Below are 22,471 nucleotides of genomic sequence, written 5' to 3'. Positions count from 1 at the left end.
GGTCAGGATATTGAGACCATCCTGGTCAACGTGGTGAAACCCCGTCTCAAAAATTAGCCAGGCTTGGTGGCAGGCGCCTGTAATCCCAGCTACTTGGGAGGCTGAGGCAGGAGAATCGCTTGAATCTGGGAGTCGGAGGTTGCAGTGAGCCAAGATCACGCCATTGCACTCCAGCCTGGCAACAGAAACTCCATCCCCCAAAAAAATTGATTATCAAGCTTTCATCTGTCATTTATAAAATAATAAAATAGCAAATGTTTACATATTACAGTGAGTAATATTTTGCATTTTAACTATATTATTTTAATCCTCTCAATAACTTTGATGAAAGTACTTATTTCTGATTTCTGTGGATGAGAAAACGGAAGCATAGTGAGGTTAAGTAACTTCCCAGAGATCTCATAGCTACTAAGTAGCAGAGCTGAAAGTCTGATCCGGAAGTCTGACTACAAGGCCCATTATGCTTTAATCCTCTCTACATTAGACTTCCAGAAGTATGGTTCTTGCTGAGTGACATTAATCATTTCCTGCAAGAAATAACACTGCATTTAGTGGCAGGTTCAAAAGTGATCTCCCAATTCTTCTTCAAGACTGTAGTCCACTTTATAAGTATTTTCATTCTTCTTTGTATAATACATTTGACATGCCATTTGTTAACTGACCTTAAAGTTCCTTCAAGCCCTTCAGTCCCCAAGGTTTTCCTTCTTATCCCAGAGGTCCTAGGTATTTTTTTGTTACACCACTTCCTTTATAACTTCCCACTACTCTTAATCAGCCATCTAAGTAGTTTGTGGGAAAAGAGCTCTATGTAAAACTAAAGGTCTCAGGAATATGTGGTAGATTTTTTTTTTTACTATCAACTCCCCTACTTTCTAGTGAAGAAATACTGAGCAAGTTAACTTACTTGCTCTTCAGCTTCCTCCTTTCTAAAATGGAGATACTGTAGTACTTACCTCATGTTGTGTTTGTTCAACAACTATTTATTGAGCACCTCATATGCACCAAGCACCATTCTAAGTGTGAAGGATTTAGCATTCTAAATTAGAAACAGTCCAAGTTGTCAAAGCAGTAACTTTAAATCTACCAGGGAATTCAGACATTTAAAAAATAACTAACCATTTTTTAATAATATGACCAGTCCTATAAAGGGAAAAAAGAAAGTGTGCTGTGTGTGATGGAGGGTTACAAATAGTCGGAAGAATCAGAGTGATTTCTTAGAATCTTGAGAGATGCATAGGAGGGTGCCTGGCAAAAACTTTCAGGGAGAGTGCATAGATACACATACAGAGGTCCTGCGGCAGGACTGTTGTGAAGAAAGAAGTGTATTTAAAACAATACAGTTGAGAATCATGGCATGTCATGGAAAAAAACAAAAGCAAAACAGCACAGTATAGGGCACGAGCACATGTTCAATGAACCACGGGCATAAACTATTTATTATTATGCCATATAGCAATTGTGAAGAGAACAGTCTGGAGAGAATTGTGGGACCAGGGGAAGCAACTAATTCATGTAAATGATACAATATCAAACAGGTACCTACCAAGAGGAAGGATCCTGTAAATAGAAGGTTTCTTGGAAAGAAGCAAAGAAAACATGCAGAAAAAGACTGAGAAATAACTTGCTATTCTTCCAGATAGTCCATGCTTTGTAAGAACCGCTGAGATTTATTCCATCTGCAGCCAGTGTTTTGTAGTTAGGCTCCTCTAGTTGTATCACAAACCATCTTAATTGTTTTTCACATAGAAAGTATTGTCAGCCAGGCATGGTGGCTCAGGCCTGTAATCCCAACACTTTGGGAGGCTGAGGCAGGCGGATCATGAGGTCAGGAGTTCGAGACCATCCTGGCCAATATGGTGAAACTCGTCTCTACTAAAAATATAAAAAATTAGCCAGGCGTGGTGGCGCGTGCCTGTGATCCCAACTACTTGGGAGGCTGAGATGGAAGAATCACTTGACCCTGGGAGGCAGAGGCTGCAGTGAGCCAAGATTGTGCCATTGCACTCCAGCCTGGGTGAAAGGGTGAGACTCCATCTCACGGGAAAAAAAAAGTATTGTCAGGTCACCTCTGTATTAACTTCAGAGCACATTCAGATCTTGAGAACTGCTCTTAGAAGAAATATTGGACCATGTTGGAAAATGCATTATTGCCAATAAATTGGAGTAAAATGTTAATTTTAATAAATATTTAACTGGTATAGACTTGTATCCCAAGGGTTACATACTGTTTTCCATTTCCCACTTTAAATTCCATCTTTGCTAGAAAAGTTAAAGGAATGTTTTTAAGAAAAATGTTTCTCCTCCAAATACCAGTTGTTTAATGAGTCATTGCATTTTTTTTTTTTTGAGATGGAGTTTCACTCTGTTGCCCAGGCTGGAGTGCAGTGGCACGATCTCGGCTCACTGCAACCTCCGCCTCCCGGGTTCACGCCATTCTCCTGCTTCAGCCTCCCACGTAGCTGGGACTACAGGCACCCACCACCTCACCCAGCTAATTTTTTGTATTTTTAGTAGAGGTGGGGTTTCATCGTGTTAGCCTAGATGGTCTCGATCTCCTGACCTCGTGATCCGCCCGCCTCAGCCTCCCAAAGTGCTGGGACTGCAGGTGTGAGCCACCGCGCCCGGCCTAAGTCATTGCATTTTTATATCATACCAGGATGTCAGTGGTCCATGTCTGGCACCAAAATTGAATTTGGTCCTTGGTAACCTGTTAACCTAATTAGCACCCCTGAATTACTTTAAAACACAAGTCTCACCTCCTATGTTTTATCCTTGATTCCTTCCGTGTCCTGCAGTTCTCTGAGATTTAAAGGAATGTATAGCCATCCCCTAATTTAGGTCTCCTTTTCCCCCCCATAGAAGATGTTAATTAAATTCACTTTTGCCAAATGAATGATGTTAACTATGTTTGCAACTTAACGGTTAACATCATTCATTTGGCAAAAGTGAATTTAATTAACATCTTCTATTTGCCAGGGGGGAGATGCATAGGTAAAACAGGGCTCCCTTGCTTAAGAGAGAACTTGAGACAGATATGTAATCAATTACAAAACACTGAGTTAAAAGCCATACTTGAGAGTATGAACAGTAGGAGCTACTCAGACAATAGGGGAATGTAGAAGAAAGATGGCGTTTTACACTGTTCTTGAAGGACAAGTAATTCTTGAAGGACAGTTTGCTGTAATTCTAGGCTAAGGAACCAGCATTGCAAAGGCATAGTATAACTTAGGTTCTGCATTTACAGTCAAGAATCACAAAAAGTTTTAGAATAGAGAAAGAGGCCAAGCATGGTGGCTCACACTTGTAATCTCAGCATTATAGGAGGCTAAAGCAGGTGGTTTGTGGCCAGGAGTTTGAGACTGCCTGGGCAACATAGCAAGACACTGTCTGCACAAAAACTGTAAAAATTAGCCAGAGTACACCTGTGGCCCCAGCTACTCAGGAAGCTGAAGCAGGAGAATCACTTGAGCCCAGGAGTTCGAGGCTACAGCGAGCTATGACTGCACTACTGCATTTAAGCCTGAGTGGCAGAGGGGTCCCTGTCTAAAAAGACAGCAATAACACATTTTGGCATTAAATTAAAAGTAAGCTATAAAGGCATAGTATGTAGAGTCAATAAAAGAGAAGTGCCTCAGGTGAGAAAATTTATAAGTTTTATATATATATGAATTTTTTTTTTGAGACAGGGTCTCATCCTATTGCCCATGCTGGCGTGCAATGGCACAATCACCGCTCACTGCAGCCTTGACCTCTGAGCTTAGGTGATCCTCCCACCTCGGCTTCCCAAGTAGCTGGAATTATAGGCACGTCCCACTATGCCTGGCTAATTTTCGTATTTTTTGTAGAGATGGAGTTTCGCCATGTTGCCCAGGCTGGTCTTGAACTCCTAGGGCTCAAGCGATCCACCTGCGTCAGCCTCCCAAAGTGTCAGGTGAGAAATTCAGAGAGAGTGCCCAGGCTTATAGCTTGGTCTTCTAGGTAAAAGATAATGTCTTTTATTGTAATAGCTGATTAATCTAGAGCTACACTGTTCAGTAGCCATTAGGCATATATAACTATTTAAAGTTCAATTTAAAAATTCAGCTCCTCAGCCACATGAACCACATTTCAAGTACTTAGTAGCCACACATGGCCAGTGGCTACGTTTTTGTACAGTACAGCAAGCATTTCCATCATCTCAGAAAGTTCTACTGGACAGTGCTGGTCTAGAGCAGGATATAATTGGGAGCATGAATACAGCTATCACAGGGTATGCTTGTCAGGGGATTAGTTGAAGGGTACCGTCATTAACAGTGTAGATAAGATCTTGCAGAGAAATTCTGAGACAGGGTCTCGCTCTGTTGCCAGGATGGAGTGCAGTGGTGTGATGTTGGCTCACTGCAACCTCTGCCTCCCAGGCTCAAGTGATTCTCCTGCCTCAGCCTCCCAAGTAGCTGGGACTACAGGCATGCACCACCACCCCTGGCTGATTGCTTTTTTAATTGTTTGGAGAGATGGAGTTTCGCCATGTTGCCCAGGCTGGTCTCAAACTCCTAGGCTCAAGTGATCCTCCTGCCTTGGCCTCCCAAAGCGCTGGGATTATAGGCATGAGCCACTGTGCACAGCAGCATTGTTTTTATATATAAAAAGTAGCCTAACGGGAACCCTTTAAAAATATTTTAGGTATAAATAGTAGAAAAGGACATGTAAAGAAATAGAGAAGCTAGGACAATGAAAGAGCTTGGTAGCATTTAAGTTTCAGGAAGGGGGTCAGTGAAGATGAAGAGGAAAAAAAGACCTTGGTGATGTGAGCAAGAGCAATTTTAGTGGAAGGTGAAAAGCTCAATTGTAGTTTGTTGATAACTAAATAGAAATTTTTTTAAAAAGAAAAAATGGAGATGGAAGTCGAATATTCTAGAAAATTTAAGAAGTTATACCTTGAGATAACTTAAAAAAAAGAGAGACTGATCTTGAGCTTGTTTTCTAGGAGAGAGAACCTGTGGACAACAGAAGCTTTTGTTTGCTGGTTGGGTTTGAAGTTTTAGTTAAAGGAAAAAATGCACACTGGAAATAAATGAGAATGGTATTTTTAAAAAGAGAGAAGGGAAAGGAGGAAAGTTGAAGAGATTCATGTCTGATAACCTTACCTAATTAGTCTATTAGAGAAGTGGTGGGGATAGGGTAGAAAAGATGGAGCTAGAAAGGCTTGAGAGTGGTAACATTTGGAAATAGTGCCTTAAGGAAAGAGAACTGACAAGTCTTGGCATTCCAGATCCTAGTAAGGTTGGAATCCATACATCATAGCGGTTCCAATTTAGTCTTATGTAATTTTCATAGCAGTACTGCAGAGTTAAATTGGTAGGAGTTGAGAATATGCAGAACAGAAAGATTCAAAGGCATGAGTCGCAGCCTCCCTACTAGCTTGCATGCTCTTGGAAGGTCTCCACTTTCGCAGTTCTCCTGGCAAAAGCATTTAAATGGTTGTTTCATGACTAATTAGTTTAATATCTGTCATCATCTTGCATAGTTCAAATAGAATTTTTAGCTTTCATCTTTCTAGCTTATTTTTGTTTTTTCTTTTACATTTACAGTAATTGGAATTTTGTCCATTTGGGGGCAGTTGTTTTTAAATAAAAAAAAAAACTAAGGAACTTAATTTGACTGTCTTTTGTTTAGCATCTAGTTTATAATGCTATTTTATCATTATAATAGGTTTTCCGAAATTCTCTGTATGCACCAGATTATTCATCTCGTTTAGATATTGTACGAGCAAATTCAAAGTCACCTCTTCAGAGATCACTGTCAGCTAAGTGTGTATCTGGAACAGGACAGGTGAGCAAGAAACCATACTCTTAAAGGAATTTGAGCTGCTGCCTTTGGAATTGTTGAGTTCTAAAAATGTTTCCCCTCAGTCATACCACCTCAGGTAATTTACCTTCCCCTGGACCTATTTCCTCTTCTATAATGACAGAAGATTGCACTAAGTTGCAGCTCTGTTATTTCTTAAGTATCTTTTATACTGTAATTACATATTACTCTCTAAAGCATAACACTTCAGAGCAGAAGTGGAAAAGACAGAAGAATGCTCATGCAGATGTGTTATTTGCTATAATATGAAGAGCATAGATTCTGAAGTCAAACTTAGGTTTAAATCTGACTATCAAGACTCAGTGGATCTGATTAAATTATAAAGTTAAATACCAAATTATACCGAAAAAGGGCTTTTACTGAACACAGAAATCATTTTTGTCTACATCCAGAAAGCCTGAGTTTCCCAGTATCTAGAGCAGGGGCTGACAAACTTTTTCTGTAAGATGTGGAGACTAAGTGTCTTAGGCTTTGTGGGCCATATGGTTTCTACCCCAACAACTATAAATAACAACGAGAAGTAACACATAAAGCAGTATGATTGTGTTCTAATAAAATTCTATTTACAAAAGCAGGAGGCTGGCTGAGCCATAACTTGCCAAACCCTGATCTAGAGAGCTGTGCCCTTTTCATATCTAGCCTTCAGAATATGAAACTCAACAAACTATTTTCAAAATACAACTTTTAGGTAAATTTCATACCTTCTATTTTCATTTGATTCTCCTCTAAGCATTTATTTTGTTTTATATGTATGTATCCCTCCCCCAACCCAATTATATTTTTATTATTCCAGCATTAAGTGCTTTGAACATAAATTCTATAAATTTACTTTTATAGTCCATATAAAGTTTTGCCAGGCACAGTGGCTCACGCTTGCAATCCCAGCACTTTGGGAGGCCGAGGTGGGCAGATCACGAGGTCAGGAGATCGAGACAATCCTGGCTAACATGGTGAAACCCCATCTCTATTAAAAATGAAAAAAAAAAAAATTAGCCGGGCATGGTGGCAGGCGCCTGTAGTCCCAGCTACTCGGGAGGCTGAGGCAGGAGAAGGGCGTTAACCCGGGAGGCGGAGGCTGCAGTGAGCCAAGATTGGGCCACTGCACTCTAGCCTGAGCAACAGAGCAAGACTCCATCTAAAAAAAAAAAAAAAAGTTTTGACTACAACTAATAATGTTACCTTAGCTAACACTTGTATAGCACTTTAGAATGCATTATCCCAGGTTTCTCAACCTCAACACTGCTGACTTTGGGACAAATAATTGGGCCCACCAGGAAGGAAGAAGGGGATGGAATACTGTCCTGTATATTGTGACAATATTAGGCAGATATTAGCATCCCAGCCTCTACCCACAACATGCCAGCAGCACACATAAACACACAGCCCCAATAGTGACAAACAACAGTGTCTCTAGACATTCCCAAATGTTCTCTGGTTTAGATATAATCACTCTCAGAGAAGTTTTAAGCAACATGCCCTATGTGGCAGCAGTCAGGCAACTTAAAACTGGTGAGTTCAGATTCTCAAGTCATTCCATTTAAATCACACTACTTTTACATCAGTATTTCTGTCCCACTGCCTACCTGAAGTATCCTTCTATTTTTGCCATTCATTTTATGATTCTCAAATGCTGTTTTTGTGACCCGAAATTTATTTTTAACATTCATAATATACTAAGTCTATACTTTTAAAGCAGTGTTTCTGAAGTATTGACGGCTATCCAACTAAAATCAAACGGCTAATTACACATTTTTATTCAAAAAATATCATGAATGAAAAAACTGGCCTCTGACCTTAAAATTCATAGGGAATTGTCACTATTAAAAATTATGACATGGACATTTTTTTGAAATATTTGTTGTGTGCCCTTTTCTTTAATAGCATAAAAAGATACCAAGCATGTAAAATTTTTTTAAGTTAGTATTTTTATTTTAAAAAGTGTGTTGACTTTTAACAGGTATCCACTTGTCGACTAAGAAAGGATCAACAAGCAGATGATGATGAGGATGAAGAGTTAGATGTCACAGAAGAAGAAAATTTTCTTAAGTAAACATTTCCATTTTCATCATAAATGACATGGAATCCACAATGACTAAACTATAGAACTTTATACTCACTTTGATATGTTAAGCCTCAAAGTGAAGTCCAACTGGAAACAGAAAAACAATTAAAGGAAACTTATGCTGACCAAAAATGAAGGCTTTAAAAAATATTACATACCAGTCATTTCAACATCCTACCTAGTGTTAGGTGATTTTTGTGTAAGTACCTTTTTTTTTCAAAGATGCTATATTTCAAAGTATTTCATATGAATGTACTATATCTACTTGAAGTTCCAATAGTACATTATGACAGAAACCAAAAGATCTAACAGTTCTGCTTAGCTTTTTGGGTTAAGACTCCATGCTTTCATGACCAGAAAAGGGTCCTATGTAGTCATTCTGATTACATGTAATTCTATTCCATGAAGCCTTAAGAAAAAATATTTTTTTTACTTTCCCTTAAAACTTTATCATTTGATAAGTAAATTTACTTTTCAAGAGTATAATCAAAGAGTAAAGATAATGTGACACTAAGATATCAGTGTTTTATGAATACACATAAGGCATAAATTTCAGCTGTAAAAAAAGCCACATTCAATCTGACTCTGGTTTTAAAACAAAACTGCTGTCATACTTATACATGATACTGCAACTTTTGGAAGGCTAATTTAGTGGAATGTTGCCTCTTCACAGAACACCATAAATCATTAAAAATTCTATAAAAATTTTACCAAGCTACCATGCAGTTAATAAAAGGGTATACAATCACTTTTATTTCTGAAAATATAAAACAATTGGAGCCTTTCAGTGTCTCTGATGCTTCTCTTTTGGTAAGGAATTATACTTTTATTTCATGGATCCCAGGCAGGCATATAAAAGTTAGGGAATTTATAAAATCATTTGGGATAATTAGAAAATGCAATTATTCATAACAGAAAAATAAAGATTTCTAGAAAGCTTTTGACTTTGTCATTCATGACTCTTAACAAAGCACTCCTTCCTGAGAATAGTCCTAAGTGACAAAGTTATTTCAGTACTTTTTTGTAAAATATTTAAAACATTTTAAAACCCTAAATAAATTGATATTAAGAAACTCAAGGTTATCATTGGATATTTACTGCTCCCTCACTATTTAAATTTGGTTATAGTTCGGGGGAAAACAGTTATTATTTGCTGTTTACTAAACAGCAACTTCTCTTGAGCATCATTTGCCTTATTTGTAAAGTTAAAACTGCATAAACCAATAATTCTAGAATAAAACATACATTCTGCCTACCTCAAAGAAATATTCTAAGAACAAAAGGAATACTATCCATGAAAATACTTTCATTAATGTAAAATTTTCATTATTTAGACCAGACCTAGGTTGGCAAACTTCTTAAAGGGCCAGATAGTAAACATTTTTACTCTTTGTGGGTTGAGGCAAATTCAAGACTATTATATGGGTACTTATGTAACCATTTAAGACTTCACTTAAAAATGTAAAAAACCATTCCTAGTTTCCCACTGCAACAACAACAAAAAACAGGCAACCAATCCAACCAACCCAGCCTGTAAGTCTCCATCTCTTATCTCCAAAATAGGAATACAAATTGAGTATCCTTTATCTGAAGTGCTTGGGACCAGAAGTATTTAAGACTTTGGATTTCTTCAGATTTTGGAGTATCTGCATTATACAGTTCAACATTCCTAACCCAAAAATCTGAAATCTTAAATGCTGCAATGAGCATTTTCTTTGAGCATCATGTTGGCACTCAAAAAGTTTGCAATTTTCGGAGCATTTGAAATTTCAAATTTCCAGATCAGGAATACTCGATCTGTAGTACATTTACTAGGATTATCAGAATTAAATGATAGTTAATTCATACATAATTATACATCATATAGTATCTAATACACCTCAATAAACAACAGCTATTATTTACTGCAAAAACAGAGGCAGCAAGGTCACTATTTAACAGGTGATATATGGATCAAGAACCACTGCTCTTAACAGTGATGTCAGTAAATTAATAGAAATGCATTCCTAATATGATTTTTACCTATCTCTTGGTTGTGGGATTGACTTTCTAGACATGATCTACATTTTTTTAAGATACTTTCTAGACAAAAATGTTGAAGACAAATGCCACTGGATATCAGACTAGAGAATACACCTCCAGTGTACCTGGTATACTTTGAGGATAGGAGAGGAAAAACTGGCTATGAGATGACAATTACTGAAGCTGAGTGATGTGTACATGAAAATTTACTATTCTTTTTTTATAATTGAAATTGATGAGGTGCTGGGAAGCTGGCTCTCTGAGGGGACAACGGAAGGGGAATTCCTTGATTTGCTGCATTTATCAATTTCCATGGTGTAAAATACTCCTGTCATCGCCAATTTGTTATTGACATATCACTAAAGGCAGAGTTGGAGAGAGATGTGCAAAGATGGCTCCCAACTAGAAGACATCACTTCTGTAATAAATGTTTTATAATGAAGTTTAAAAATATTAAGCCCTGATACATTATGGAGTAAAATGAAATATTCACATAATTTAAAAATCAAAATACAAGGCTGGGCACAGTGGCTCACACCTGTAAACCCAACACATTCTGGGAGACCAAGGATGGATTACTTGAGGCCAGGAGACCAGAAATTTGAGAACAGCCTGGGCAACACAGTGAGACCCTGTCTCTACAAATAATAAAAAAGTTAGCCAGACAAGATAGCACACACCTGTAGTCCCAGCTCTCCGGAGGCTGAGGCAGGAAGACAGCTTGAGCCCAGGAGTTGGAAGCTGCAGTGAAACATTATCAGACCACTGCACTCCAGCCTGGCCAACAGAACAAGACTCTGGCTCTTAAAATAATAAAACTACAAAGCTTATGTTTATTATAGCTGGCCTCTTACCTACCACCACCATCCCACCTCAGCCTAGTTTGAAAAGCAATTCCACAGTAAGTAATCCCTCGCGTTAAGCTTCATCTTAGCTTTATTCCTTTGTATTTGAGAAGTATTTTTTAACTTTCCATATATTCAAGATGGATGACCAAATGAACCATCTATACAATCTCTGCTCAATTAAAAATATTTCTTTCTACTTTCTTTATTGTGCTTGGTTTGGATATTCCAAACAATTTAACGTTATCCTAGCTACTTACAAGCTTAAAGAATAATACTGCGGTGCTTTTTTGTATCAAATTTACCTGTTTATTCATTCCATAGTGAGCAGGATATTCACTATTTAAAACAAATTTAAGCAGATTTGTTAGATTTCTTTAAATCACTGAAAAGTAACACAAAAATACATATAGGTAGTAACTAAGTACTGACAAAGTATTCTACCTATGCAATATCCTATTAAATGTCTAATTTACCCTATGCAAATTCAATTGTATTCTTATTTACTCAATGGGGAAAATCTGGATTACAGAACTGAGGAAAATTATGTTTTATGAAAATTATAAAAGGCCAACCAGAGTCAATCATGTTGAATAAAATGAACAATTGTGAAATATAAGCCAGTAATATACAATGTGAGTATCCCAAGAGAAATCCTGGATAGAAAGAAACTTTTAAAGTCACTCGGGTTTTTTTTATTAATAATGTTAATGTTTGAGCTTAATGTTTGAGCATGCTGGTTTTACCTTTTTATGCTAATTTTAAACCAACAACCGAAGTGAGAAAATATATCACTTATCCTTGAAAGTATCTTTAGCATGGTCTTCCTAATTAAAAATACTACTTAAAAAAGTGAGGCAGCAAAAACATGAACTGGAGTCAGTGGTCTGTCTGGGTTAAAACTGGCCCCCTGATTTATTACCTGTGACTTCAAGCAAGTTGCTTAACCTCCCACTTCATTATCTCATTTGTGAAATAGAGGTAAATAATTAACCCTGTACTCATAGGGAATACTGAGATTATGCATGTAAAGTGCTTACAGTGCCTAGCACATAGTAAGTGCCTAATAAATGTTAGCCATAGATATTATTATGGGTACAGAAAATCAAATTCCCTATTTGCAAAATGTATGCACTAAATGCTGAATATCAAAGAAGTCAAAATTCAACCACACAAGTCTTAACAGTTATGGAGTCTTTGCATGGACACAAAGTTTTGAAGCTAAAAAATGAGAACCTAATATTACATGCAAGTTATGTGACTCATCAGTAAATTCTTCCTAGGAAAACTATACCATTTGTCAGATTCTTCCCAGCATAAGCCTGAGTCCTCTTGCACCTATAATTAGATTCTTATTTTACTGTCTTTTGCATATGTTGTATTAATCTTATTTGGTTGATAAGATGTTGAAGAAACCATGGAATTATACACAGCACTATACAATATTACTATAGAATGTCTGGTCCCTCCCATCATAAATATAGTTTAATGAAGTTACTGAAAAACTTCACAGTATCAAGCTGCAATTCTTTTTTCTTTTTATACAAATACAAGTTAATTAGTTGTTCTATTAAGTTGCAATTTTATTGTTATAAAACTTTGTAAAGTTATGAACATGGAAACCCTAAGAATCACCTAAGCTTTTTACATAAGTAAATTTCAAGTTGACAGTCTGTCCATTTTGAACTATTTATAATTAACAGGACACTTAACACAGTAATATCTCAGACAAGGAAGAGGGCATTAATTCTGCAGGCAAGTAGCAATGAGAATGCCAAACCTGAACAGTCACTATTTCCTTATACAGTTTGAGTAAACGATGTAGACTACAGAATGAAAAAAAAAAAAAAAGTGAATACAAAATGTATCTTCCCCAAATACAACTCAACTTCAGTAAGTCTTGAAGCTTACCCATGATATCAACAAAAATGAACGAACTCAGGGAATTAGTTATTTCTCCCCATCAAAGAAAAAACAGCATATGTAATTTTAAATTAGAAAAAAAATTAATGGCAATTTGCAAGCAAAAGAAAACCAGATTCACATTCTACTATTTACATTTGTTCTATTCACAGGTCAAAAATAAAATATTTCATTAGATAATTTTAAAAAAAACACACTTTTTAAAACAAATGTATTTTACTCCATCAATACTGCAAGGAAGATAAGTGAATTTAGAAATGCTCTCTCTCTACAGCAAAGTTAACTTAACTTTTCGGGGCCCAACTGGCCTATCGTTTAGATCTTTAATAGCAGCCATAGCTTCGTTATAGTTTATCATAGCAACAATGGCTTCCCCTGTAGGTAAGCCTTGCTCATTATACTGTATTGAAACTGAATCAGGTATGATTCTGTAACCATGGAAAAAGTCTAAAATTTCATTAACATTAGCTTTAAATGGAAGATTCATTATCTTAATAGGAGTTACTCTACCTGAACCACAATTTATCTTTGGATCAGGCATAAATCTCCCCTCAGGAAAACTTCCCATATTATGCTTTCCAAAATCAAACTTGCCACCTTCTGGACGACCAAAATTCACAAAAGGGCGGTGACTTCTAAAATCATCAGGCGGGCTCCTAAAATCCTCACCAGGAGGTCTAAAATTGTCAGGAAGTCTAGGGTCCTCCTCCGGAGCTTCCCTAAGGTCTTCCTCTGGGAGCTGCCTGAAGTCCTCATCAGAAGGGCATCTAAAATCTTCTTCCTGGGGGCTCCTGAAGTCCTCATCAGGAAGGTGCCTAAAGTCTTCATCAGGAGGGCCCCTGAAATCTTCATCTGGTGGGTGCCTGAAATCTTCCTCTCGGGAGCGCCTGAAATGCTCCTGAGGCGGCCGCCTGAAATGCTCCTGGGGCGGTCTCCGGAAGTGCTCTGGGGGTGGGCGCCTGAAATGTTCTGGGGGTGGGCGCCTGAAATGCTCTGGGGGTGGCCGCCGGAAGTGCTCTGGGGGAGGCCGCCTAAAATGCTCTGGAGGTGGTCTCCGGAAATGCTCTGGGGGTGGCCGACGAAAATGCTCCTGAGGTGGCCTCCGGAAATGCTCCTGGGGCGACTGCCTGAAGTCTTCCTCAGGGGAATGCCTGAAATCCTCCTCTGGGGGCCGCCTGAAGTCATCCTCGGGTGGTCGCCTCCATTCTCCCTGAAGAGGCCGCCTAAAGTCCTCCTCTGGGGGCCGTCTCCAGTCCTCCTCAGGTGGCTGCCTGAAATCTTCCTCTGGGAGCCACCTGAAGTCCTCCTCAGGGGGTTGCCTGAAGTCCTCCTCGGGGAGCTGCCTGAAGTCCTCCGTGGGAGACCGCCTGAAATCCTCCTCCGGCGGCCGCCTCCAATCCTCCTCAAGGGGCCTCCTCCAGTCCTCCTCCCTAGGGTGCCTGAAGTCATCCTCCGGAGGGCGCCTGAAATGTTCCTCCCAAGGACGCCTGAAGTCCTCCTCAGAAGGCCGCCTGAAGTCTTCCTCCCGAGGTCGCCTGAAGTCCTCTGGGGAGTGCCTGAAATCCTCTGGGGGGAACCTAAAGTCCTCTGAGGAGTGTCGGAAGTCTTCTGGAGGGTGCCTGTCAGGCTGCCGGAAATCCCTCTGGGGATGCTTGAAGTTATCCAGTTGCCTCAAGTCCTCTAGCTGATGTCTAAAGTTTTCAAAAGCACCAACTGAGTATATTGGTGGGTCTTTTGAGTCAAATAAATGAGAATGGTCACCTCGCTCATGTGACTCTGAGCGAGCTGGCATTTTTTCACTGGACATCAAGGAAAAATTTACACCAAACTCCTGCATTTGTGCCTCAGATATAAGTCTTAATAATACCTCTGTCCCTAAGAATCTTCGTCGGTTTAAACGTTCAGCTTTCATGGCCTGTTCTTCTGATTTAAATTTCACTAATGCTTCTCCCAGACCAACACCTTTGTCATCATAAAGCAAGTAAATGTCATCCTCAGCAAGAAGAAAGTCTGCAAAGAACTTCTGCACTTCAACTTTTGTAACATCAAATGGAAAATTTCTTATATAGATGCACAGCTTTTGGCCAGAGTTACCTTCTTGAGAGTATTTTTGTGAAACATGTCCAGGCCTATCTCTCTCTACTGACCCTGATCTCTTCTTTTCATAACGTGCAATGAACTTCAACATTTGTTTTCTAGAAATTGGATCAATATGAACTGGACGATACTGTAAAACAGTTTTATGTAAACTCAGAGCAGTATTATAGTCTTTCAGAGTCTTGAACATCACAAAGGCATATCTTGTTCTGTTTTCATCTTTATATAAAAACCTAATCTGTTCATCAGTCAGATCAGTACCTCTAAAGAAATTTCTTAAATCTCTTTCATCAATACTGAGGGACAGATTTTTTAGGTGAACGTAAAATCCAAGAGGGGAACGAGAACGTGTTCTTCTGGGAGATTTTGAATGAGACCGTTTTCGAAAATGTCTATCATTAATTCCTCTTGGTGGAGAATGTTCTTCAGATCTCCTAAGAACGTCACCCTCCTTAACTGCATTACCACCAAACTCAATCCACTGTTGTTCTGATCCTTGCATTACTTCTATAAATCTTGAACCCATAAAACTTCTATGACATTTAAGACCTCCTGAAGCATCAACACATGAAGCAAATTTTACTATGGCATCACCATTATTTCGGCCATCATGATGTTTTAAGAAAATTACTCCATCCACGCACAAACCAGAGAAAAAGACACGTACATCATCTTCATTTACTAGGTAAGGCAAACCCCGTAGAAACAAGAAAGGATTCTCGGCCTTCAATGGCCTTGTCTTTCTTGGCCTTAAATTACCATGTCCTGTACCATTAGTATGAAACCCAGCATCTTGATTAATTGAAGAGCCATATCCAGAATTACTTGCTTCTTCCTTAACAGACTCAATAAAATTAGACAGGCTGCCAACCCCTGAAGTCCCAGATCCTGGACGCCCTCTTCCTACACGATCAGTCCTTTTCATTTCTATAGTCTTCTGCATTTCTGCCTTGCTACTAAGAAAGAGCTCTACAGATGAATCCTTGATAAACCCTCCTGAACGACTTATGGCACGTCTTGCATCTTCATCTGTTGCAAAAATAATAAAAGCCTCCCCAATTTCCCCTCCAATTATATGCACTCCTCCATCAGGAATAGTCAATCCCGTGAAGAAGTGACGAATATCCACAGGCCCCGCAATAAAAGGAAGCCCCAGTAAACGGATGACTACAGCCATGCTGAGTTCAAACCACAGCAATAATGACCTGCAGACAAAAAGGTACACATAATAGCAAGTCTTATTTTTAAAGTACCTTAGCCCAAACTAAGCTTAATAATTACCTGGTTCCTGCTTCCTTCAACATTTATAAATGAAAACAAGATACAAGTTCACAAAAATACTGATCATATCTAATTATTAAAGAAAACTTTCTCCCATCTAAAAATACAAATAAACCAACTACCTTGAAGAAACATTTTGTATCACCTATTCTATACAATAGGAACATCAAAAATATCAAATCTTCCTTTGTAAGTCTGCCAAATGCTGCTTCACAAGAAGACGAAACTACTTTCAGACTCATTTAGAATCTTATCTTCTACTGAAACATGACAGCTTTGTAGATTATTTTATCAACTGCAATGAATTTTACATATTTAGAAAAGTCATCTATGGTTAGTATGTAATTTCTGCTCATGATAATAAATTGCCTACCACTGGCCAGACACAGAGAACAAAAGTCAGGGCCAGCATGATAGCTCACGCCTATAATTCCAGGCTTTGGAAGGCCAAGGCAAGAGGATTGCTTGAGGCCAGGAGTTCAAGACCAGCCTCGGCAACAGAGCAAGAGCCTGTCTCTAAAAAGAAAAAATTAGCCAGGCAGGGTGGCATGCACCTGTAGTCCCAGCTACTCAGGAGGCTGAGGCAGGAAGACTGCCTGAGCCCAATTTGAAATTTTCAGGATACAATGGATTGCAACTGTGCCACTGCACTCCAGCCTGGGTGACAGAGTGAGGCCCTGTCTTTAAAAAAAAAAGGGAACAGAAGCCATGGGTACCTAGATGTACTATTCTATTTCACATGTTTTTTGTCAAGCCTCTGTAAAAAGCCTTAAACTCTGGATATCTTACCTTTTTTACAATTTCTTGGAGACCTGTTAATTCTGTAAAAGCAACTTAACTGTGGAAAGAAAATGAAATATAATTAATCCTCGAACCCTGTAATTTATCTTAAACAACGCCAGATTAGGATATCCATTTCAGAATTACCTATCAAAAGTGAAGCAGTATAAGGAACCACAATTACAGGTGTTACAAAGTATTTTGTTCCAAGGGGAAATTAATCATCCTTCTGCAAAAAGGAGATACAATATCCAAATAGACATATAAAAATTATTTAAAAATTTAAAATTTGCTGAAAATTGAACAACTGCTCCTTGATTGGAAGTAGCATGAAAAAAGGAGTGACTGAAATGTTATATATTTTGAATGTAGTAGTAGTTACACGGGTGTATAAATTTATCAAGGTTTACTGAATTCTATCCTTATGGTCTATACATTTTGCTGTACACAAGTTTTACATCTACTTCAAAAAACTGTTCTACAAGTAAAATCTCAATACCAAAAGTTAAAAAAAAAAAAAAAAGACCTTCAATCATTTTGCCACATGAAAATTCAAATTCTAGTACATATTTATATCCAACTCTCGTGCTGTTCTCCTCCAAATAAGGCAACCATTCAAAATTATACAATAAACGAATAAAACAGCAAAACCTGAAATTCAAAAATCAATTTTTAAAACAATAAATCCAAACCTATGGGCTACTGTTTGGATACAATTTAAAGGTCTACATAAACAGCTCACACGTCTGAGCATAGAACCAAATTTCATAATACCAGTATAATTAAGGCAAATACTACAATATCCCTAAAGTTAAAAATCTCAGTAGCACTCCTTATACTGCAAAAATATTAACTGGTAAAATTCTTCTCAGCCAAACAGAAAATGCTATTTATCTTATTAGTAATGCCAATAGCAGATTTCCATTTCAAACAACTATTCTGCACTCTACTAAGGAAACCCAAATGATGATGTAGAAAGTAAAAGTAAAAATTAACCTAGAATACTGGGATTACCAGTTTACTGAAAATCTCAATGTATTTTTTTTTAAAGAAGTTTGTGTTTAATACTTTCAGGGATACCCAAACTATTTCACGAAGACTTGTCAAAATAATAATTATAATTTACACTCACTTTTTTTGGTGGAGGAGACAGGGTCTCTCTCGCTCTGCTACCCAGGCTGGAGTGCAGTGGTGCAATCTTGGCTCACTACAGCCCAGACTTACCCAGGCTCAGACAATCCTCCCACCTCAGCCTCTCAAGTAGCTGGGACTACAGGTGTGCACCACCACACCCAGCTAATTTTTGTATTTTTTGTAGAGCCAGGGTTTCACCATGTTGCCCAGGCTGGTAGGGAACTCCCGGGCTCAAGCAATTAGCTCGCCTCAGCCTCCCACAGCTAGGATTTACAGGTATGCTCCACTGCGCCTGGCGTAATTTATATGTTTTCAATGTACAAATAAATGTTGCGTTAATCGAGAATCCAGTACTTACACTTAAGTACCACTGTTCCCCAAAGTGGGGGTCTGAAGATATATTCACTGCACTGAGGTCTGTTTGTTTTCCTTTAAAAAGGGTCCATAGATTAACTAGAAGCTAAACTAGCAAAGACATCAAATTACTTCGCACATTCTACATCTGAAAAATATTAATGAGGTTTGCTATACAAGTATTTGCAGAATAACAACCAAAAAAAAGCCTATTTTCTTCAACAAACCAATATCCATACAAGCACTTCAACAAAAACTATAAATGGCTTCTGGAATGCTTATCCATATTAAAGTCCCAAGACTCCTTCCTATGCAAATTGGCTTAGCTACTCTTTTACTGTTAAGGTAAAAGCACCGTAAGATATACATATTCTTGTCTCCCCTAAGCTTTTTTTAAAAATTTAAAGGGATTTACCCTGGGAACATAAATTCATCTACAAGAGAAATTGGAGACATTTCAAGGAATAATTATATCTCAAAATCAAAAAAATCTCTAGTAAGATCTTTTAACTAAGTAGTTTCATGAGCACAAATCTCATGAATTCCAATTCAAGCAGACTATTTAAAAAGCTTACTCTCATTTGCCACAGTTAAACACAACTAATGCTTAAACCTCTCTGCCCTTGAGACAGTAGGGTAATGTGCCATTTATGCCTCCACAGTAACACACCTTGGAGACCAACTATAAAAGGCCAGCTCTCAAAATGGGCACTTCTATGGTTCCAACATGCTATTTCCTTAAGCAAATTCTCCAGAAATTCAGCTCTTAACACACTAAATTACACAAAAGCAAAACACGAAAATTACCCTAGTCTGCAATTAAAATTTTGCATTTTTCTAGTTATGAATGCAAAAAGTATTATCGTGCCTTTGTGTTCATTTGAAGACAATAATCTGTTAAAATTTCTATGAAAATAAGAAAGTGGGCCCCTAAAAGGTCACTTAAGTCAGTGAAATTAAAAGCGCATTTTAAATAACTTCTGTTTTTATACAACGATTCATCCCACTTAATCACCATTATAGCTAAACAATATGTAATGTGTATCTTCTAATCAAGATTTAACGGGATACGGAGAGGGAAACGGGAGGGAGGCAGAATTTGAATAAGTAATATCTCATTAGATCCATTTGATTTTTAACTAGCGAAGAAAAAGTCATTTTCCAGATATGGTGAGAGAGAATTTTTTTAACTCTTTGCGACTAATTCGTAAAGCCCAAAGTCATGATGTAGCATATTCACACTCTAAACTTGAGTTTCCCCTGGAGAAAATAATCTACACCAACCCACAATTATTCTTTATGATGATCCACCTTTTATAATGTAGATGTTTAAAATAAAAACCAAAGGAATGACCAATGAGAGCCACAGTCCCTAAGAAGAACTGTAAATGAAGACGAATCCACACGGCACAGGATTTCTCCCAACATCCTCAAACGGGAATCATCCGAAGGCATCGATTCTACAGCCCAAAGCCTTTGTCCACAACTCCCAGGGGTCAGAGCTTCCTTCTTTCGCGCCAGGCCAAAGTTGCTACGTGGGATCCGACGTTGTTGCCAGACTTTCAGCCAAAATCAGCCTTCAAATTAACCTGGACCGCCCAACCTCTGTGCCTTTCCGTCACGCCGTCTCAAGGGCAAACATTCCACCCTAACTCGCCAGAGGGTGAATTGCCCCCAAATCTAACTGAAAACACTTGCCCTTCTCAAGCCTAACGAGCCAGGCCTGCAGCGCTTTTCTGCCACTACAAACTACGATGACATAGCAAAGAAAAAAAATACCTATGAAATCCTTCGAGATCTTCACTCTCAAGATCCCTGGGAAGCGCACATACACCACCACATGGAAGCTGACGGGAAAGGGAGAGTCGGTGTTTTAGCAAAAAAAGAGGGTGCCCTAACGGCAGGAGCTACGCTAGATACTGGCGCGGCCGCCGGTCCCGCCTTTCCCCGTTCTTCCGACTTGGTCGCCCAGCCCTCCCCGCCCCCGGCGCCCCGAGGGGAACTGCTTCGCACTTGGCAATAAACACACACCACTGCTGCCGAGTCGGACACACAAGGCCGGAGGCTGAGGGCACTCCTCGTCGCAGCAGCCTTCCCAGAACACGTAGAGCCCTCAGTGAGCCTAGAAGAAGATGGCGCCCACTGCCCCTCCGGTCCGGACAAACGGACGTAAGATTTCTCTGCCCATGCGCTCTCCAGGCGTAACCCACCACCACGCTTGCGCACGCGCGCTGCCGCTCACCCGCTTCCCCTTGCTGGGGGTGGGGAGGGAGGCGGAGCCCCGAGTTGGCTGAGCTTCTGCGCATGCCCAGATTGTGCCCAGTCCAGGGACCTCTATTTGCAACAGGAGAAATTCGGAGACACAGTCAAGGATCAGATGGTAGATGTACTGAGAATCTTCGGTAGACAACTGTGGAAGTACAGCGGACAAACTTTCAAGATTTCCAGAAGTTAAGGAAAGAGATGCAGAAGCAGAGAAAAGGCGACTTGTCTTTTCAGTGTTGCATTACTGTGTGGCGTAAAGCGTCTTCTAAAAAGCTCCTGTGGCCGGGCGCGGTGGCTTACGTCCGTAATCCCAGCACTTTGGGAGGCCGAAGCGGGCGGATCATTTGCGGTCGGTAGTTCAAGACCAGCCTGGCCAATAGGGCGAAACCCCGTCTCTACTAAAAATACAAAAAATTAGCCTGGCATGGTGGCGGGCACCTGTAATCCCAGCTGCTCGGGAGGCTGAGGCAGGAGAATCGCTTGAACCCGAGAGATGGAGGCTGCAGTGAGCCGAGATCGCACCGCTGCGCTCCAGCCTGGTCAAAAGAGTGAGACTCCATCTCAAAACATAAAAATAAAAAAGTTCCTGTAGACCATAGAATACCACAGAAAAGGTAATTTTACTGCCTTAGATGTTCACCAAGTACAATCCCAACACCTGGGGGTTTAATAAATGCATGCTTAGTCGGTTTTATAGATATTAATAACCTTGTAAAGTGTCTTTATAAATTTGTTCCCATCTTCTGGATTTTTGAAACGAGAACAGATGAGCCAGTACTGAAATTTAAGTAATGAAAAATCACTATTACAAGTATACTCTGTGATACCTGCTACATAATACCTGGTGAACAACCTTGTGTTTGGTTTTATCATTTGCAAATAACAAAGTTGTCCACCACGTTATATAGCTACTTGATGCGTTTGTGGATGGATTCAAAGCTCGTTAAGCAGAAAGTACATTTTAAAAACATTGTTACAGATGACACAAAAAGTGAGTTGTGGATCCCTTTCTCACTGCGAATTACCCATTCTTGAATGATAAGATTATAAGAAAGAAGAGGTATTTTAATAAGTAAATAAAAAGATGGTTAACACAAATGAGAGCCATCTTTTACTCACTGGACAAATTATCCTCTCTGTGCCTCAGTTTCCTCATCTGTAAAATGGGGATACTACTAGTAGGGTTGTGGGAAACGTTCAGTAAATATGTATGTCTCAGATATATGTAAATAAGTGAGACTATTGTAAGTATTTGTGACTTGTTTGAAATGTCAAGGTCATCTATAGAGAAGCAGAGGATGTCACTCTGAAGAGCTAGGCTCATTGACTAGATATCATTTACCTTGGTAATCCATAGTTTGGTCCTGGCCTTGCAGTCTCAGGAACATGACCTTAAAAGTTAACATTTATTGGCCGGGCATGGTGACTCACGCCTGTAATCCCAGCATTTTGGGAGGCAGAGGTGGGCGAATCACCTGAGTTCAGGAGTTCGAGACCAGCCTGGCCAACATGGTGAAACCCTGTCTCTACTAACATTACAAAAATTAGCTGGGTGTGGTGGCAGGCACCTGTAATCCCAGCTACTCAGGAGGCTGAGGAAGGAGAATCTCTTGAACCCAGGAAGAGGAGGTTGCAGTGAGCCGAGACCATGCCACTGCACTTCAGCCTGGGTGACAAGAGCAAAGCTCTGTCTCAAAAAAAAAAAAAAAGAAAAAGAAAAGTTAACATTTATTGAGAATTTATTATGTGCCAGGACATATGCATGATCTCAATTTATTTTTACAACTACTTTTGGAGGTAGGTACTATTATTTTTCCTATTTTAATAGGTAAACTGAGGCATGGAGGATTACATAGCTTGC

General features: G+C 39.1%; 2 protein-coding genes across 11 annotated transcripts in view; one reads left to right on the top strand and one right to left on the bottom strand.

Moving 5' to 3' along the window:
- Positions 1 to 8,849, top strand: part of FAM92A1 (family with sequence similarity 92, member A1) — a 29,881-nt gene extending 21,032 nt beyond the window's left edge. For 4 of the 6 annotated variants that reach the window (XM_011937045.1, XM_011937043.1, XM_011937046.1 and 1 more), the window contains 2 exons: positions 5,692 to 5,811; positions 7,805 to 8,849. In XM_011937045.1, coding sequence (XP_011792435.1) covers positions 5,692 to 5,811; positions 7,805 to 7,897 — 213 coding nt within the window. In that variant the 3' untranslated portion in view covers positions 7,898 to 8,849. Of the gene's footprint in view, positions 1 to 3,845; positions 3,932 to 5,691; positions 5,812 to 6,422; positions 6,536 to 7,804 lie in introns of all 6 variants that reach the window. The other 2 variants (XR_001001223.1, XR_001001224.1) reach the window with 2 other exon arrangements.
- Positions 8,850 to 10,146: 1,297 nt separating this feature from the next.
- RBM12B (RNA binding motif protein 12B) lies at positions 10,147 to 20,514 on the bottom strand. Of its 5 annotated transcripts, none has more exons than XM_011937039.1 (4): positions 20,377 to 20,510; positions 17,005 to 17,086; positions 16,867 to 16,915; positions 10,147 to 16,001 (listed from the first exon to the last, which is right to left on the bottom strand). In XM_011937039.1, exon 4 carries the CDS (start codon positions 15,971 to 15,973, stop codon positions 12,968 to 12,970), a length of 3,006 nt encoding a protein of 1,001 aa, XP_011792429.1. In that variant the 5' UTR covers positions 15,974 to 16,001; positions 16,867 to 16,915; positions 17,005 to 17,086; positions 20,377 to 20,510; the 3' UTR covers positions 10,147 to 12,967. The 5 variants fall into 5 exon arrangements, with proteins under 5 accessions (XP_011792429.1, XP_011792428.1, XP_011792427.1 ...); XM_011937038.1 differs by lacking the exon at positions 17,005 to 17,086 and adding an exon at positions 20,125 to 20,192 and having other exon boundaries at positions 20,377 to 20,452; XM_011937037.1 differs by lacking the exon at positions 17,005 to 17,086 and having other exon boundaries at positions 20,377 to 20,514.
- Positions 20,515 to 22,471: the final 1,957 nt, after the last annotated feature.

Source organism: Colobus angolensis, unplaced genomic scaffold (assembly GCF_000951035.1).
Source record: "Colobus angolensis palliatus isolate OR3802 unplaced genomic scaffold, Cang.pa_1.0 Scaffold16, whole genome shotgun sequence".
In the NCBI taxonomy this organism is placed as follows: Eukaryota; Metazoa; Chordata; class Mammalia; order Primates; family Cercopithecidae; genus Colobus; species Colobus angolensis.
This window is presented reverse-complemented; position numbering and strand designations above follow the sequence as displayed.

What these genes read in the sequence shown, in the direction of transcription:
- RBM12B (XM_011937037.1), bottom strand. Translation starts at nt 15,973, where the DNA reads ATGGCTGTAGTCATCCGTTTACTGGGGCTTCCTTTTATTGCGGGGCCT.